This window comes from Filicampus tigris, chromosome 9 (assembly GCF_054856515.1).
Source record: "Filicampus tigris isolate MCC_2025a chromosome 9, RoL_Ftig_1.0, whole genome shotgun sequence".
NCBI classification, from domain to species: Eukaryota; Metazoa; Chordata; class Actinopteri; order Syngnathiformes; family Syngnathidae; genus Filicampus; species Filicampus tigris.
The window spans coordinates 18,321,998-18,334,620 of record NC_141225.1 but is presented as its reverse complement, the minus strand read 5'-3'; the positions used below and the strand labels follow the sequence as shown (position 1 = coordinate 18,334,620).

Here is a 12,623-nt window from a genome sequence, read left to right as displayed (position 1 = left end):
GTCAGAAGTGTCAAATCCAGGTCCAGAAAGTAAAAAAAAAAAAAAAAAAAATTCCACAGTTTGGCTTTAGCCACAGGTGCTTCTACTCTACAATCAGCTAAAGGAGCCGGCGGGTAAATGAGCTAGCTCCCGGCAGCTCGTTTACTTTCTGGTTGAGTTGAAGCACCTGCAGTTAAAGCCTAACTATGGCAGCGTTTTTACTTTCTGGGCCTGGATTTTGACACCTCTGATGACAGTCAATCACAGGCTAGCTACACGCTACACGCTACACTCATCCTGCAGTCAATAATATATGCTTGCCATTGTTCTTATTATATTATTGATTGTCTTTCATTCCATGTTTTCATAAGCTAATATTTGTTGCATTTGGACCGCAGAACGTGAAAATAAAAGCTTTCTTTTCTATTTTGTGGTTGTTTGTGTGCGCTATAAACAAAGTTGAGTTAAGTGTGTGTGTCAAAATAAGACATGCAAGTCTATGTTCACACGGACCTGCATGACTGTGATACAGCAAATTGGTCATTGAATGAGATAAGCTGCTTTGATTGCTTCGCCGACATTTGGATAACCGGAGCAAATAATTAAGTAATACCCCATTTATGGTAACTTAATGTCATTTTAGCAGATTGCGAGTGTATTCTAAAGAGTTTGATGCTATCGCTATGCGTCAGACTAGTGACTGGAAGTTAGCACGCCGCTGTACACCAAATGAGGAAATGCTGCGTGAAGAGAGAGTACATTGTCTTTGTTGAAAGTCTTCTTAGAAGACCGGAAGCTGTTATAGCTTCAACTACATTTTCTTCCGTTTTCTCTCCCTGTAGGTGCAGTAATCACATGATCCAATACAATATGTACTCACTTCAATGGCAAGGCCGCCTCCGGGATCTTTTTTCTACCATCACTAAAGAGCGGCTTGACTGATACGTTGGGAGCTAAGAAAATAATTTATAAATATATTTTAGAATATCAAATAAATTGTTGAAGGGGCTTACCTGGGGCTACACAGATTTCTGATGGTTCTATAGACCCCCCCCCCGCCCTTCACCCCCTACCCCCCTTGCCCCGGATCATGTTCAATGGTGTCCGTTTGAGCAGTGCTGTGCAAATAGCTGAGTAATGCTCACGTTAAAAGTCGCAAAGAAGGCCGTCATTCACTTGAGCATTAAGTAAATCACTGTGTCGTATATGAGCGCCTTTAATTTGCCATCCTGTTAGTGCTTCTTAAAAAGCCATCGTGACGTCATTGTTGAATCATCCAAACAAGTCTGCCTTGTGTGGCCACTGTGCAGTGCCTGACAAAATGCAATAGAAGCACACTTCAGTGCAGGGAAGTTCCACTCTAACCCAAATGTGAATTGACTCAGTGGGACTGGCTTTCCCAACCCCCTCATGTCTTTTTGAGGGGAGGGTCGTGTCACGCCTACACAGCACACTGGCATGGGGAGGAGGAAGAGTACAAATAACATGCAGATAACAGCAAATACACACTTTATTTCCATTAAGGCGGTCCACGTGTGACATTCCCACTCCAAAACACAGTCATGGCTCAAGGTAAGGCATACTCACACCAATTTGTTGATTAGCACTTGGGTCTTCATTTATTCAGCACGAAAAGTAATTTATTAATGTCTCTTCTTTCTATGTAAGTTATTTATGTCTAATGAATATTAATCTCAATCTATTTTTGAGGCACTTTTAATTTTTTTTTATCTGACTAGACTTTGGGGATACTGCAACTTGGTCTGCATGTCCACTATACATCCATCATACCTCTAAGCATGTGCTGTATGCATGTTAAAAATAATAACAATAAATCACGCTGATATTTGATCCTTTTGAAACTTGACCACTTAGAATAGCAGCAGAGCAGCTGGGATATCGCCCCCATCCCCTAGCCAGCAAAGCATTTGCCCGTGGGAGGAATTCCAACACTTCCCAAGAGAAATCAGTAACATGGGACGATGACCTTTATTGTCAGTGTGGACAATTAGTAGCATGCCACAATCTATCTTTAGCTTATTGTGTTTAAAATGGATGCAAACTTTCAACAGGACGCCAGCAACACTGCCCAGTGTAGTCATAATGTTGTGAAAAAAAAAAAATCATGAATAAAATTACAGTATGAAATAAATTTTATCATGAAAAAAACATTTTGAAGTCATGAGATTTGTAATACTTCAATGAAAATGTCATAATGGTATAAAAGAATAGAGTCAGAATATTTAAAAAGTGGAGATTGAGCTCAAATGAGGTTTTAGTACAACGTCACCTGCTTTCCGGCTGCAAAAGCATCCAAATGCAATGTCTTACACACATTTTTATACGTACAACATTTCCCAAAGTTAAAGTTGTGTTTTTACGGAAAAGCTTTTTTTCCTTATAAGGTACACTCAGGCCTCGGCTACTCCTATTGAAGCTCCACTCGGTGTGTAGCAGCTAGATGATAGCCAGTGAGTGGGAGTGCTCCTTAAAGGCAAGATTGTGCCTCTGTGCTATTGTATGCTGGATATGTGCAAGCAGATTAAATGTATTTATACTATCTTTAGTTTAATGTGGAACCCACTAAGGGAATGACAACCGTTTAAGCACAAGCATGCCGCATCTGATGGATCCAGGTCAGACGTGTTGCATGTGATATTCGTCTTAGTAATTGTTTCCACATTCTATCGGTTTAGAATTCGCTTTTTTGGTCTCAATGTAGCCTCAATGTGTGAGTGTGTTTTAAATCAGCTCTCATCAAAAGAATATGTTCAAATGGATTTGATGGATGAAATGCTTTTCATTTGCAGATGGATTCTCACTTTACCAACACCTGTGCAACAAAAAAGTGTTTTTTCCTTTATGACGATATTTGCACAGATCAAATGAAATGAAATGAGCAAAAGCTGTGCTAAGGCCAAACAGCAAAGCCAATCCTCAATTCTCCTGAACTAAGTCATGTTGGCATCTTTAAGGAATTTGCTCCAGTTGTTGCACTGACATCTGTCCAATTAAGGCACAAACCAAAGCCGGTAAAACCGCAGCGTGTAGGGAAATGCTCAGACTGCCTCCCCATTGGCTTCATATAAACTAGCAGGAAGTCTTCGAGGCTCAGTCTGTGTTTACGTCGGTCGCGCCGGACCATGACATCGCAACCTCGTGTATGTGTGCAGCCACTAAGACAAAACAGACGTAGGGGTTGTTAACCGTCATGAAGTGGCTTGTTTTGGCAGCGGATCAAAAAGCCAAGCAATAATACAAATTACTTTCACAGGAAATCTGAGGGTGGGATTGTTTTAGTCGCGGCTCACCCTGGGGAGAAGGAGCGGCTCGGCAGTGTGCGTGTGTAATGGAAGCGAATGTTCTCCACCTTCATTTGTGAAAGAGTCCCGCAGTGCACCGTTGTCATCATAAAACAAATGCGAGCATGAGGAGCATTGGAAACTCCCGAACTAAACGTAACACACACCTTTTATCTGATTTTTTACGACGTATTAGTAAGGGGAAAGGTCATAGTAAAAAGACAAAACCTCACAAGAACAAGTACCAAGAGAGTTTGCTGTCTGTGCACCTGTTTGTGGGCGCCGTGACCACACGTCAGTCACAGAGTGGATATTAACCCAGACTCAACCTCTCTCCTCTACCTGGATGCACTTTAGCGTCATAATCAGAACAACAGCTCACCAGCATTCTGCTAAAATATTATTCACTTTTTGGACTGTGAATCTGTAGCAAGCTTTTGTGCAGCACAATGCTGTCAAGCTTTGGCACACAACTGGAGGTGGTAGGATTGGTGTCAAAAAACATATACAGTAGCTCAAATCCAAAGTACAAGTTTTGCCCTTTGAAGTAATCTGATTGGAGTCTAACACACTTTCCCAGCCTTCTCTGACATCACTCGAGAAATGATTCTTCCAGATTCTTCCATAGCTTCGTTGTCACCGCCATCTTCGAGTCGTTCAACGCCCTCTTAACAGGTCGCCTTGTTTACTTTGAGTCTGAGAAAGAGGAAAAACAAAAAATAGAGAGCCAGGTCGGTTGAGAAGGGAGGAGTAGCCAGGAACTGCCGGATGCTCAGGGCAGGCAGGTCATCATGGTGACGCAGCCAAGACTTTTGTTAGTGTTAAACTCCTTCATTTTGCAAAATATTTTGTGACCTTTTTTCAATGAAATGTGTTAACTGTTACGAACTCACTCGACACGAGCTCTGTTTTGGCGATAGTCTCACCTGCTTTCCAGCTGTGGGCTGCTGCATAAAGCATTCAATTGAAATGTCTCATTTCATGGGTGTTACTACACAAGAGAGGAAAGACTTTTTTAAATGTACTTTTGTATATATTTCCAAAGGTTGAAGTAGCGTTTTGACTGCAAAGCTACAGACACATGCTTGTTTTTTTGTTTTTTTTGCCTTATAAAGTAAACGAAAGCCTGAGCTGCGCTTATTGAAACTCCACAATACTTAATATGTGGGGGAGGGGGTACTACAAAATGAGAAGTCTGCATATCACATGAAGAGTCTTTTTTGGGGTGAAGTTTAAAAAAAAAGTATTAAAAATAATATTACGAGAAACACATTTGACTTTTGGGTCCAAATCACACAACATTTCAAATTAAAACAAAGGCTAACAAGTGAAAAAAAACAAAAAACGCTGTCTTTAATTTATTGGAATACAATACAATGCAATGAATTTGTTTGGAAATGTTCTCTGTCTTTTTAAGCTCTGGACATTGATAGCTGGGACTTGGAGTTTGACATCAACAACACAGACCATTACACTGACCTCAACGGTGTGGACCGTCTGATTGTGAGAAGGGGTCAACCGTTCACCATCAGCTTGTACCTCCGCTCAGGAAGTTACCAGCCAGGACTCAGCTCTCTGGAGTGCATTGCCGAGACAGGTGACACTTTGCTCGACACTTTTCTTAATTGGGATCAGTGGATTAAAACCGCTCTGTGGAGTTTTCTGCTCTCCCCGTGATTGAGTGGGTTTTCCTCCTACAGTCCATGCTAAACATTTGACACCCCCCAACATAAAAATGTAAAAAAAAAAAAAAAAATAGGAAAAAAAGAAAGAAGAAAAAAAACTCTTACTGGAATTTCAAAGGTGCAAGGTGACCTATTGTGTCCAGAGTTCCATTTACATCCTGCGAGGATGTTAATGGAATTCAGGACACGCCCACTGCATTACCTACCCGTTTCATGCTGACACAGCCCTATTGTCACTTCAGACATGGAAAAGAGGAAATGAGATGTGATCTTGACGGATAGGAAAAGGAAACACTCAGACTTGTATTTTGTTGTTGGCTGTAGCGTCATTTAGTGAAGCTGTCAGTTGCTGTTATTTATTGCATCGTACACTCTTTTCTCCTACAATATATTTCATTCATCAACTTCTGCTTGTCATCTAACATTTAGTCGATGTCTCACACCTACAATGATAAGACTTCTTGCCAACAAATCGTCAGGAAGTGCCGCTTGCCAACAGGAGATGTGTGTATTTGCTGATAACAGCGTCTACCGTTCCAACTTAAGCATATTTTCATGGGTTCAAAGAGGATCCTTGATCCAATGATCCATTTGGTTTAGTGGGCACTGAAAGATGTGAAGGAATTGGAAGCATGCATGAGCAGAGTGAGGCTTATGTAACTTACCAGAACAGCAATCTGAGCATGTGGCCATTTAAGGCCACATAAGTTCCAAATCATTGGGGTCATAATTATATTCTATTTCGCTGTCCGTTCACATTAAGAGTTTGGGCAGTTTGAAAGTGCTCCCTTGAGGTTTGTTGGCCAGACTGAAATGTTTCACTTCTGTTTCCTTTCTTTAACCATAATTACGACTCCAGGTCCTCAACCTTCTGAACAGTATGGAACCCGGGCCTCCTTCGGCCTGTCTGCCAACGTTGACACTTCGCGTTGGAGTGCGGCGGTCATCAGCCCCCCTGGGGACACCGCGGCGCTGTCGATCTGCGCTGCCCCCGATGCACCCATAGGACGTTACACCCTGACCATGGGACACACTGCACGGATTGACTTCATCCTGCTCTTTAACCCCTGGTGCTCTGGTGAGGAAACGGAACCTTGTGTTGGTTTTTCATATACTGCCATTTAGGCAAAAATGTATTTCATGTTTATGTCTGGTCAACTGATGGATGGATGGATGGATGGATGGATGGATGGATGGATGGATGGATGGATGGATGGGTGGGTGGGTGTCATTGTGGTTGGGTGGATAGTTGATGGATGGATGGATAGATGGACAATTGATGGATGGATGGATGGACGGATGATGGAAGGATGGACAATTGTTGGATGGATGGGTGGGTGGGCGGGTTTGTGGTTGGATGAATGGATGGATGATGGATGGATGGACAATTGATGGATGGATGGGTGGGCGGGTTTGTGGTTGGATGAATGGATGGATGATGAATGGATGGACAATTGATGGATGGATGGATGGATGGGTGGGTGGGTTTGTGGTTGGATGGATGGATAGATGATGGATGGATGGACAATTGATGGATGGATGGATGGGTGGGTGGGCTTGTGGTTGGATGGATGGAAGGATGGATGATGGATGGATGGATGGACAATTGATGGATGGATGGATGGATGGATGGATGATGGATGGGCAGACAAAGATACAGATACAGTAGTGAGATGAGAGATTCATAGAGCTATAGATATATTAGTTATGTAATGATTGATTGATTGATTGATCGATTGATTGATAATGACAAAATAAGATAAATGAGTGAACAGCATAACCCCAAATAAAAGTTACTTCATATAATCTGTTACTTAAATTTTATGGAGTGCACAAGGGTCAACACGCCCATGCACATCCACTGTTTGTTTGATGGCGTCTCTTGGCAACAGGAGATGCCGTATATCTGGACGATAAGGAGAGTTTGGAAGAATACGTCTTGTCCCAGGATGGGATCATCTTTCGAGGCGATGCCAAACATCCAATAGCGACTCCGTGGAATTTTGGCCAGGTACCAACACCAACACTGAAGTCGCCAGACTTACCTCACACGTGCATACTCTTGTTTGTTCTTCAGAGCCAAAGCTTTGCAGGATCACGCACATTTGTAAAACTTCAGAATAATTCCTGCAATATCAAGAGTAATATGCTGTGTTACATAACCACAGAGCTGACCATACCGAAATATTTAATCAATGCTAATGAATCTGACAGCAGGCAGAAGAGGATTGTTATTGTTTCCAGTGTAATTCTACTCTTGGCATCACCAGTATATGACTCATGTGATTACTGAAGCGTTTATGTGCTTTAACAGCACCTGTTCAGTGCTTTCCAAAACATGTTTCTCACATATGTTGTTCTTCAGATGAAGGGCGGCAATAACTTTTGTTTTTTTTTAAATGCACAGTTTGAAAGTGGAATCCTGGATGTGTGTTTGAGGATTTTGGATATGAATCCCAAATGTCTGCGTAATCCAGGCAAAGACTGCTCAGGCAGGAGAAATCCCATCTATGTGTCCAGAGTTCTCAGTGCCATGGTGAGTACTGTTCTTATGTGTGTACATTAAACAAAAAATACTGTGTAGGTTGTCACTCCTTTTGCCTTCCAGGTGAATTGTAATGATGACAAAGGTGTTTTGCTGGGAAACTGGACCAATGTCTTTGATGGTGGGGTGAGTCCCATGTTCTGGAAGGGCAGTGTGGAGATTCTGCGGAATTGGGACACACAAGCCTGTCAGCCTGTTCGTTTCGGACAGTGCTGGGTGTTCGCTGCTGTCGCCTGCTCAAGTAAGATAGGACAATGTAGAGCGTACCAACCTATCGCAAGGAAACACATTTTGCCTTACGCCGGCACAACGCAGAAGTGTACTGTATATGTGAGATGTGAGTACAGTGTTGTATTGTATCACAGTATATAAGTATACTGTATATGTATAGTTTCCAGAGCGCTTGGCATCCCCTGCAGAGTTGTCACCAACTACTACTCAGCCCATGACGTTAATCAAAACCTGGTGATTGAACGCTACATCAACGAAAATGGGGAACTCCTTCGTTCCAAAGAAATGATCTGGTATCTGTTTATCAAATTGTAAAGTTTATACAATAATTTGAAATATTATGTTTTTGTATTATGATGCCTTCACTCATTCAATGGGTGTTTTTTTTGGGGGGGGGGGGGGGGGGCAGTTTTTATTTGATAATAAGCCATCCATAAATGTTCTATATATGGTGCTTGTCCTCACTCCTTGCTATGGTTGTTGATGACCTGGAGCCCAGCTAACTAGCGGGGTGCCTCTTGGGCTAGTTACCAGCCAATCGTAGTTTAAAAGGATATTTTTCATTTTAATTTGTTATTTTCTGTTTACACAACGTAACTCAAATGTAATGTATCGCATATTGAGTCGTGCATATCGCGGTGGTATCTGCAGGAACTATCACTGCTGGGTGGAGAGCTGGATGACCCGGCCAGACCTAACTGGTTCTGCTTATAACGGCTGGCAAGCCAGTGACCCCACTCCTCAAGAAAAAAGTGACGGTAACCAACCCTTTTGATAGCTTTATCCATCAAACGTTTGTATCTGCGTATAGGAATGTGGAACAAGTCACAACACGCACATTTGTCTTTTCCAGACGTGTTCTGCTGTGGGCCCATCCCTGTCCGGGCCATCAAGGAGGGTGAGCTCATGTACAAGTATGACGCCCCCTTTGTCTTTGCTGAGGTCAACGCTGACGTCATCACTACCATGAAGAAAAAAGATGGCAGCACATCCAAAGTCACCTCTACCCAACTGGTGGGAAAGAAGATCAGCACCAAGAGCGTTGGCAGCGACTACAGAGAAGACATCACTCACCTCTACAAGCATCCTGAAGGTAAACGTCAATGCATCGAGCCGCCGCATAAGCACTTAAGTTCATTCATTGTGAAGTCATTCCATTTCTCTGCATGCTCAGGCTCTGATGAGGAGCGGGAGGCCTTCAAGAAGGCCAACCACCAAAACAAGCTTCTGCAGCTGAAGGAGAACGAAGGCCTGAACGTGACCGTCAAAGTGTCCACCGAGATGAAAAAGGGTTGCGACTTTGACGTGTTTGCCGTGGTTACCAACAACACACAGAGTGAAAAGAAGTGTCGGCTGCTCTTTGGATCCTGTGCCGTCTCCTATAATGGCATTCAGGGAGGGAACTGTGGATTCAAAGATTTGCTCAATGTTGAGCTGTCACCTGGAGGGGGTGAGCAGGCCTTACAGTTCTCATTGTATACATGAATTTTGAATTTTATACGCCTGCGAGGATCTAAAGCAGGGGCTCTCAACCAGGGGGAGAAAAGTGATGAGGATTTTCAATTTGCAGCATTCAAGTAGAAGGGCTATTTTTAATGAGGTCCCAAGTCCTGAGCAGCACCCCTATACTCAATTGATCTCACACTAGGATACACTTTTCTCATTGTCGATAAATTGCAACCTACATTTTTTTTCTTTCAAATTTATTGAATTTATAATAACATTTATTTATTTATTATATATATAAATTATCAAAAAAATATTGGCTATAATGTAAAATTTACATGATAGAAAATATATATAATAAATAAATTATAGCACACTTTAAATATGAAAACAACGTGTGTGTGTGTGTGAATGTCTTCATGTGACGTGCACACTGTTGATGTGTGCACTGCTCCCTCTATAACTACAATTTCAAGTCTTTGATCACGGAGTGCATTGCTTCGCTGAGCTTGGTCTTTATCACCCACTCAAGGATTTATGATCGTAAATATTGAACATGTTAATCTGCTCAGATGTGAGAGGAAAAAACCCTTTTGAAAAAGAGACTGATGGCCCCTTTAGAGTGGTGCAAAAGATTTGAATGTTCTCAAAAATGTTCAATAAGATCAGGAAAGTGAATTGCGTATTTCCAGCTAAAATGTATATTCAGTCAACAAATAAAATATCAGTTAGGCCCTAACTGTATATTGTATTATTTTCTTCCAGCCAGGAAGGTCCCACTAAGGCTCAACTATTCGAAATATGGCCGGCTGCTCACTGAGGACAACATGATCCGTCTGGCAGCGCTGCTGTTCGACTATGCCACCCGGGAAGCAACGCTGGCATTGAGAAACATTGTGCTGGACAATCCTGAAATTCAAGTCCGAGTGAGTATTCTAATCTGTAGTGACGAGGAAGCACATGTTTTGTCTGCACCCACAATGAGCTCTCTTTCACTGGTGTTTTTTGCAGATCTTGGGTGAACCCAAGGAGGATCGCAAACTGGCAGCAGAGATCACACTAAAAAATCCTCTGCCGGAGCCATTGGAGAATTGCTGCTTCAGCATGGAAGGGGCCAACCTGACTGGAGGAAAGGTCATCTCTGAGAGGTTGTATGAGCCATCTTGCCAGATTTGTCATTGACAGGCTTTATAACGGAATCTTACCTGCAGATAGATGCCATTTCCACCCAACTCCAGTACAAGTCATCTTCATTTAAATATATTTTCTTGTGATCTTGAGAAAAAGTTCAAGCAGCAAGTTGGCCAAACTGAACCTAAATTAAGACCAAAATGATCCACACTTTGGCCAAATTTTATGTGAAAGTGGCAATTTTTTTTAACTTATTATTATTTTCAAATTTTGATTTCTATATTAAGTATGGTATATCATTTTAAAAAAAATGGACCAAAAATTGCATATTCTATTTTAGTCATACGCTTTCTTAATACATGCCTATTTAATATTCTAAACAAATTACTGTATAGAATGATCGTGGTTCGATTGTGTTGTCAAACAGGATCCAGGAAAATGTTTTCCACAAAACTATCAGGCTATGATGTTCATATATTTAAAAAAAAAAAAAATGTCGGCATCTTTAACACAACTTCTCTATTGGGGTTATAGAGAATGCACAGGTGCAAAAGTACTCACAATTTGCACTAACACAGAAGTATTGATCCTAAAAATTGAGTTAAAGTAGAAGCACTGGTTCTACTTATTTTCATAAGTAAAAGTAAAAAAGTACAGACTTCATGCTATTAAAACAACATATTCCTAACATGACATATTGACAACACAAAACAATTCTCCTAGCTATCAGGCCATTTATGGGGGATATCTTTCTTCTCTTAAAAACTTTAGGACCCCATTTTGAAAAAGTAAGAGATAGAATGATGTCGGGTGTAGGAAGTAAAAGAAAGAAGTCATCAGAAAAATTAATACTAAGTAAAATACACATATTTTGAACAATCTACTGAAAGGGAAAGCTTTCAGTTGAAATAAACCCACACATTTTGTCATATGTTTTGACACATCAGTCATTGTCTTGACCGTACAATGATTAAAAAAAAAATCGATATACAAGAAACCTCTGCACCTGAGGAAAGTGTTTTGATTTTCATTTTTTAAACTGCAAGCTTCCCCTTTCAGAACAGTAACAAACTATTTGTGCTTCATTGCTTCCTACCACTGCGAAAATGGATGGATGGATGTTCATTTTGATCTTAATCAATTCGAGGTAAACACAGATTTGCTTCTTCACTGGCTGAGGATGAAAATTGTCCATGTTTTCTCTTATCAGTACAGTACTTAAAGCCTGAGCAGTTCAAACATTTATTGCTCTCTTGTCTGTTTAAAAAGCTATAACTGCCATGATTATAGCATGAATGGTGATTTGTCATGTAAATATTTAGTTTACCGGAGGCCAGTGAGATTGCTTGGCATTAATATTTACTTTGACCCACAGGCTGAGCTCCACAGTGGGACCTGGGGAAGACGCCAAAGTCAAAATGTACTTCACTCCCACCCACAGTGGACTGAGAAAGCTGGTGGTCGATTTTGACAGCAGCAAGTTGTGTCACGTGAAGGGCTACAAAAACGTCATCATTGGAAAATAATCAAGTCCTACTGACCACAATTACTGTTCAGGAGACAAAAGGAATTATGACGCTTTCACCATACAGCTTCATTTTGCACTGTATGTAAAATATAGCCTGATAATTTTTTTTTTTTTTTTTAATTCATATACTAAGTGTAATGCAACCTAAGAGTAGTTGAACTCGTGATAATATGTTTTTATATAAAACAGCACATAGCATTTTTAATCATGCATTTCTTCAAAATCTAGATTTGAAGACTGTAGAGACATTGGGCATAATGTGACAATTACCATTGTCCATAAGTATGCTTGCGATATAGGTTATATTTCCCAACAAAGATGTTGTGGGTGTATTTTTTTTTCCTTAGCACAAATATTCAAAGCGACCAAGAATGAATTATGAGTGCAATTTACAAAGATCACAAGTCATTCTGTGACTCCAACTGATTGCCATGTTGTTCTATTTCAAAACAAACTAAATGAATGAATTTGTTCTTGTCTCAAACGGGTGTTTTCAAGGCACTCTGGGAATTCATGAGTGGTGTGTAGCGTGGGATAAGTGATTGTACATTAGCATTTGATTGATAAAGTCAATTTGTGTACTGTATGTAATTAATTGTGCGGCCAGACTCTTTCCCATGTTGCATTCCTCATTTCTGGTTCTAGGGTTTTCATCACGTTCCCATCTGTGGGAGCATTATGCAAACACACAAAAAAAGCACAAAATGTTATGTACATCACAAATGACGATAGTTTTAAGTCCAAATTTTGTTTGATGTTAGAACTTATTTTCCAGA

At 40.9% G+C, this 12,623-nt stretch overlaps 1 protein-coding gene across 1 annotated transcript; it reads left to right on the top strand.

Annotated features, from left to right (window-relative positions):
* The first annotated feature begins 1,453 nt into the window (after nucleotides 1-1,453).
* tgm2b (transglutaminase 2b) lies at nucleotides 1,454-12,438 on the top strand. Its single transcript, XM_086041111.1, has 13 exons — nucleotides 1,454-1,551; nucleotides 4,699-4,878; nucleotides 5,826-6,044; nucleotides 6,859-6,977; nucleotides 7,374-7,502; nucleotides 7,575-7,752; nucleotides 7,903-8,035; nucleotides 8,394-8,500; nucleotides 8,596-8,835; nucleotides 8,917-9,192; nucleotides 9,954-10,114; nucleotides 10,200-10,336; nucleotides 11,695-12,438. Exons 1-13 carry the CDS (start codon nucleotides 1,542-1,544, stop codon nucleotides 11,843-11,845), a joined length of 2,040 nt encoding a protein of 679 aa, XP_085897237.1. The 5' UTR covers nucleotides 1,454-1,541; the 3' UTR covers nucleotides 11,846-12,438.
* Nucleotides 12,439-12,623: the final 185 nt, after the last annotated feature.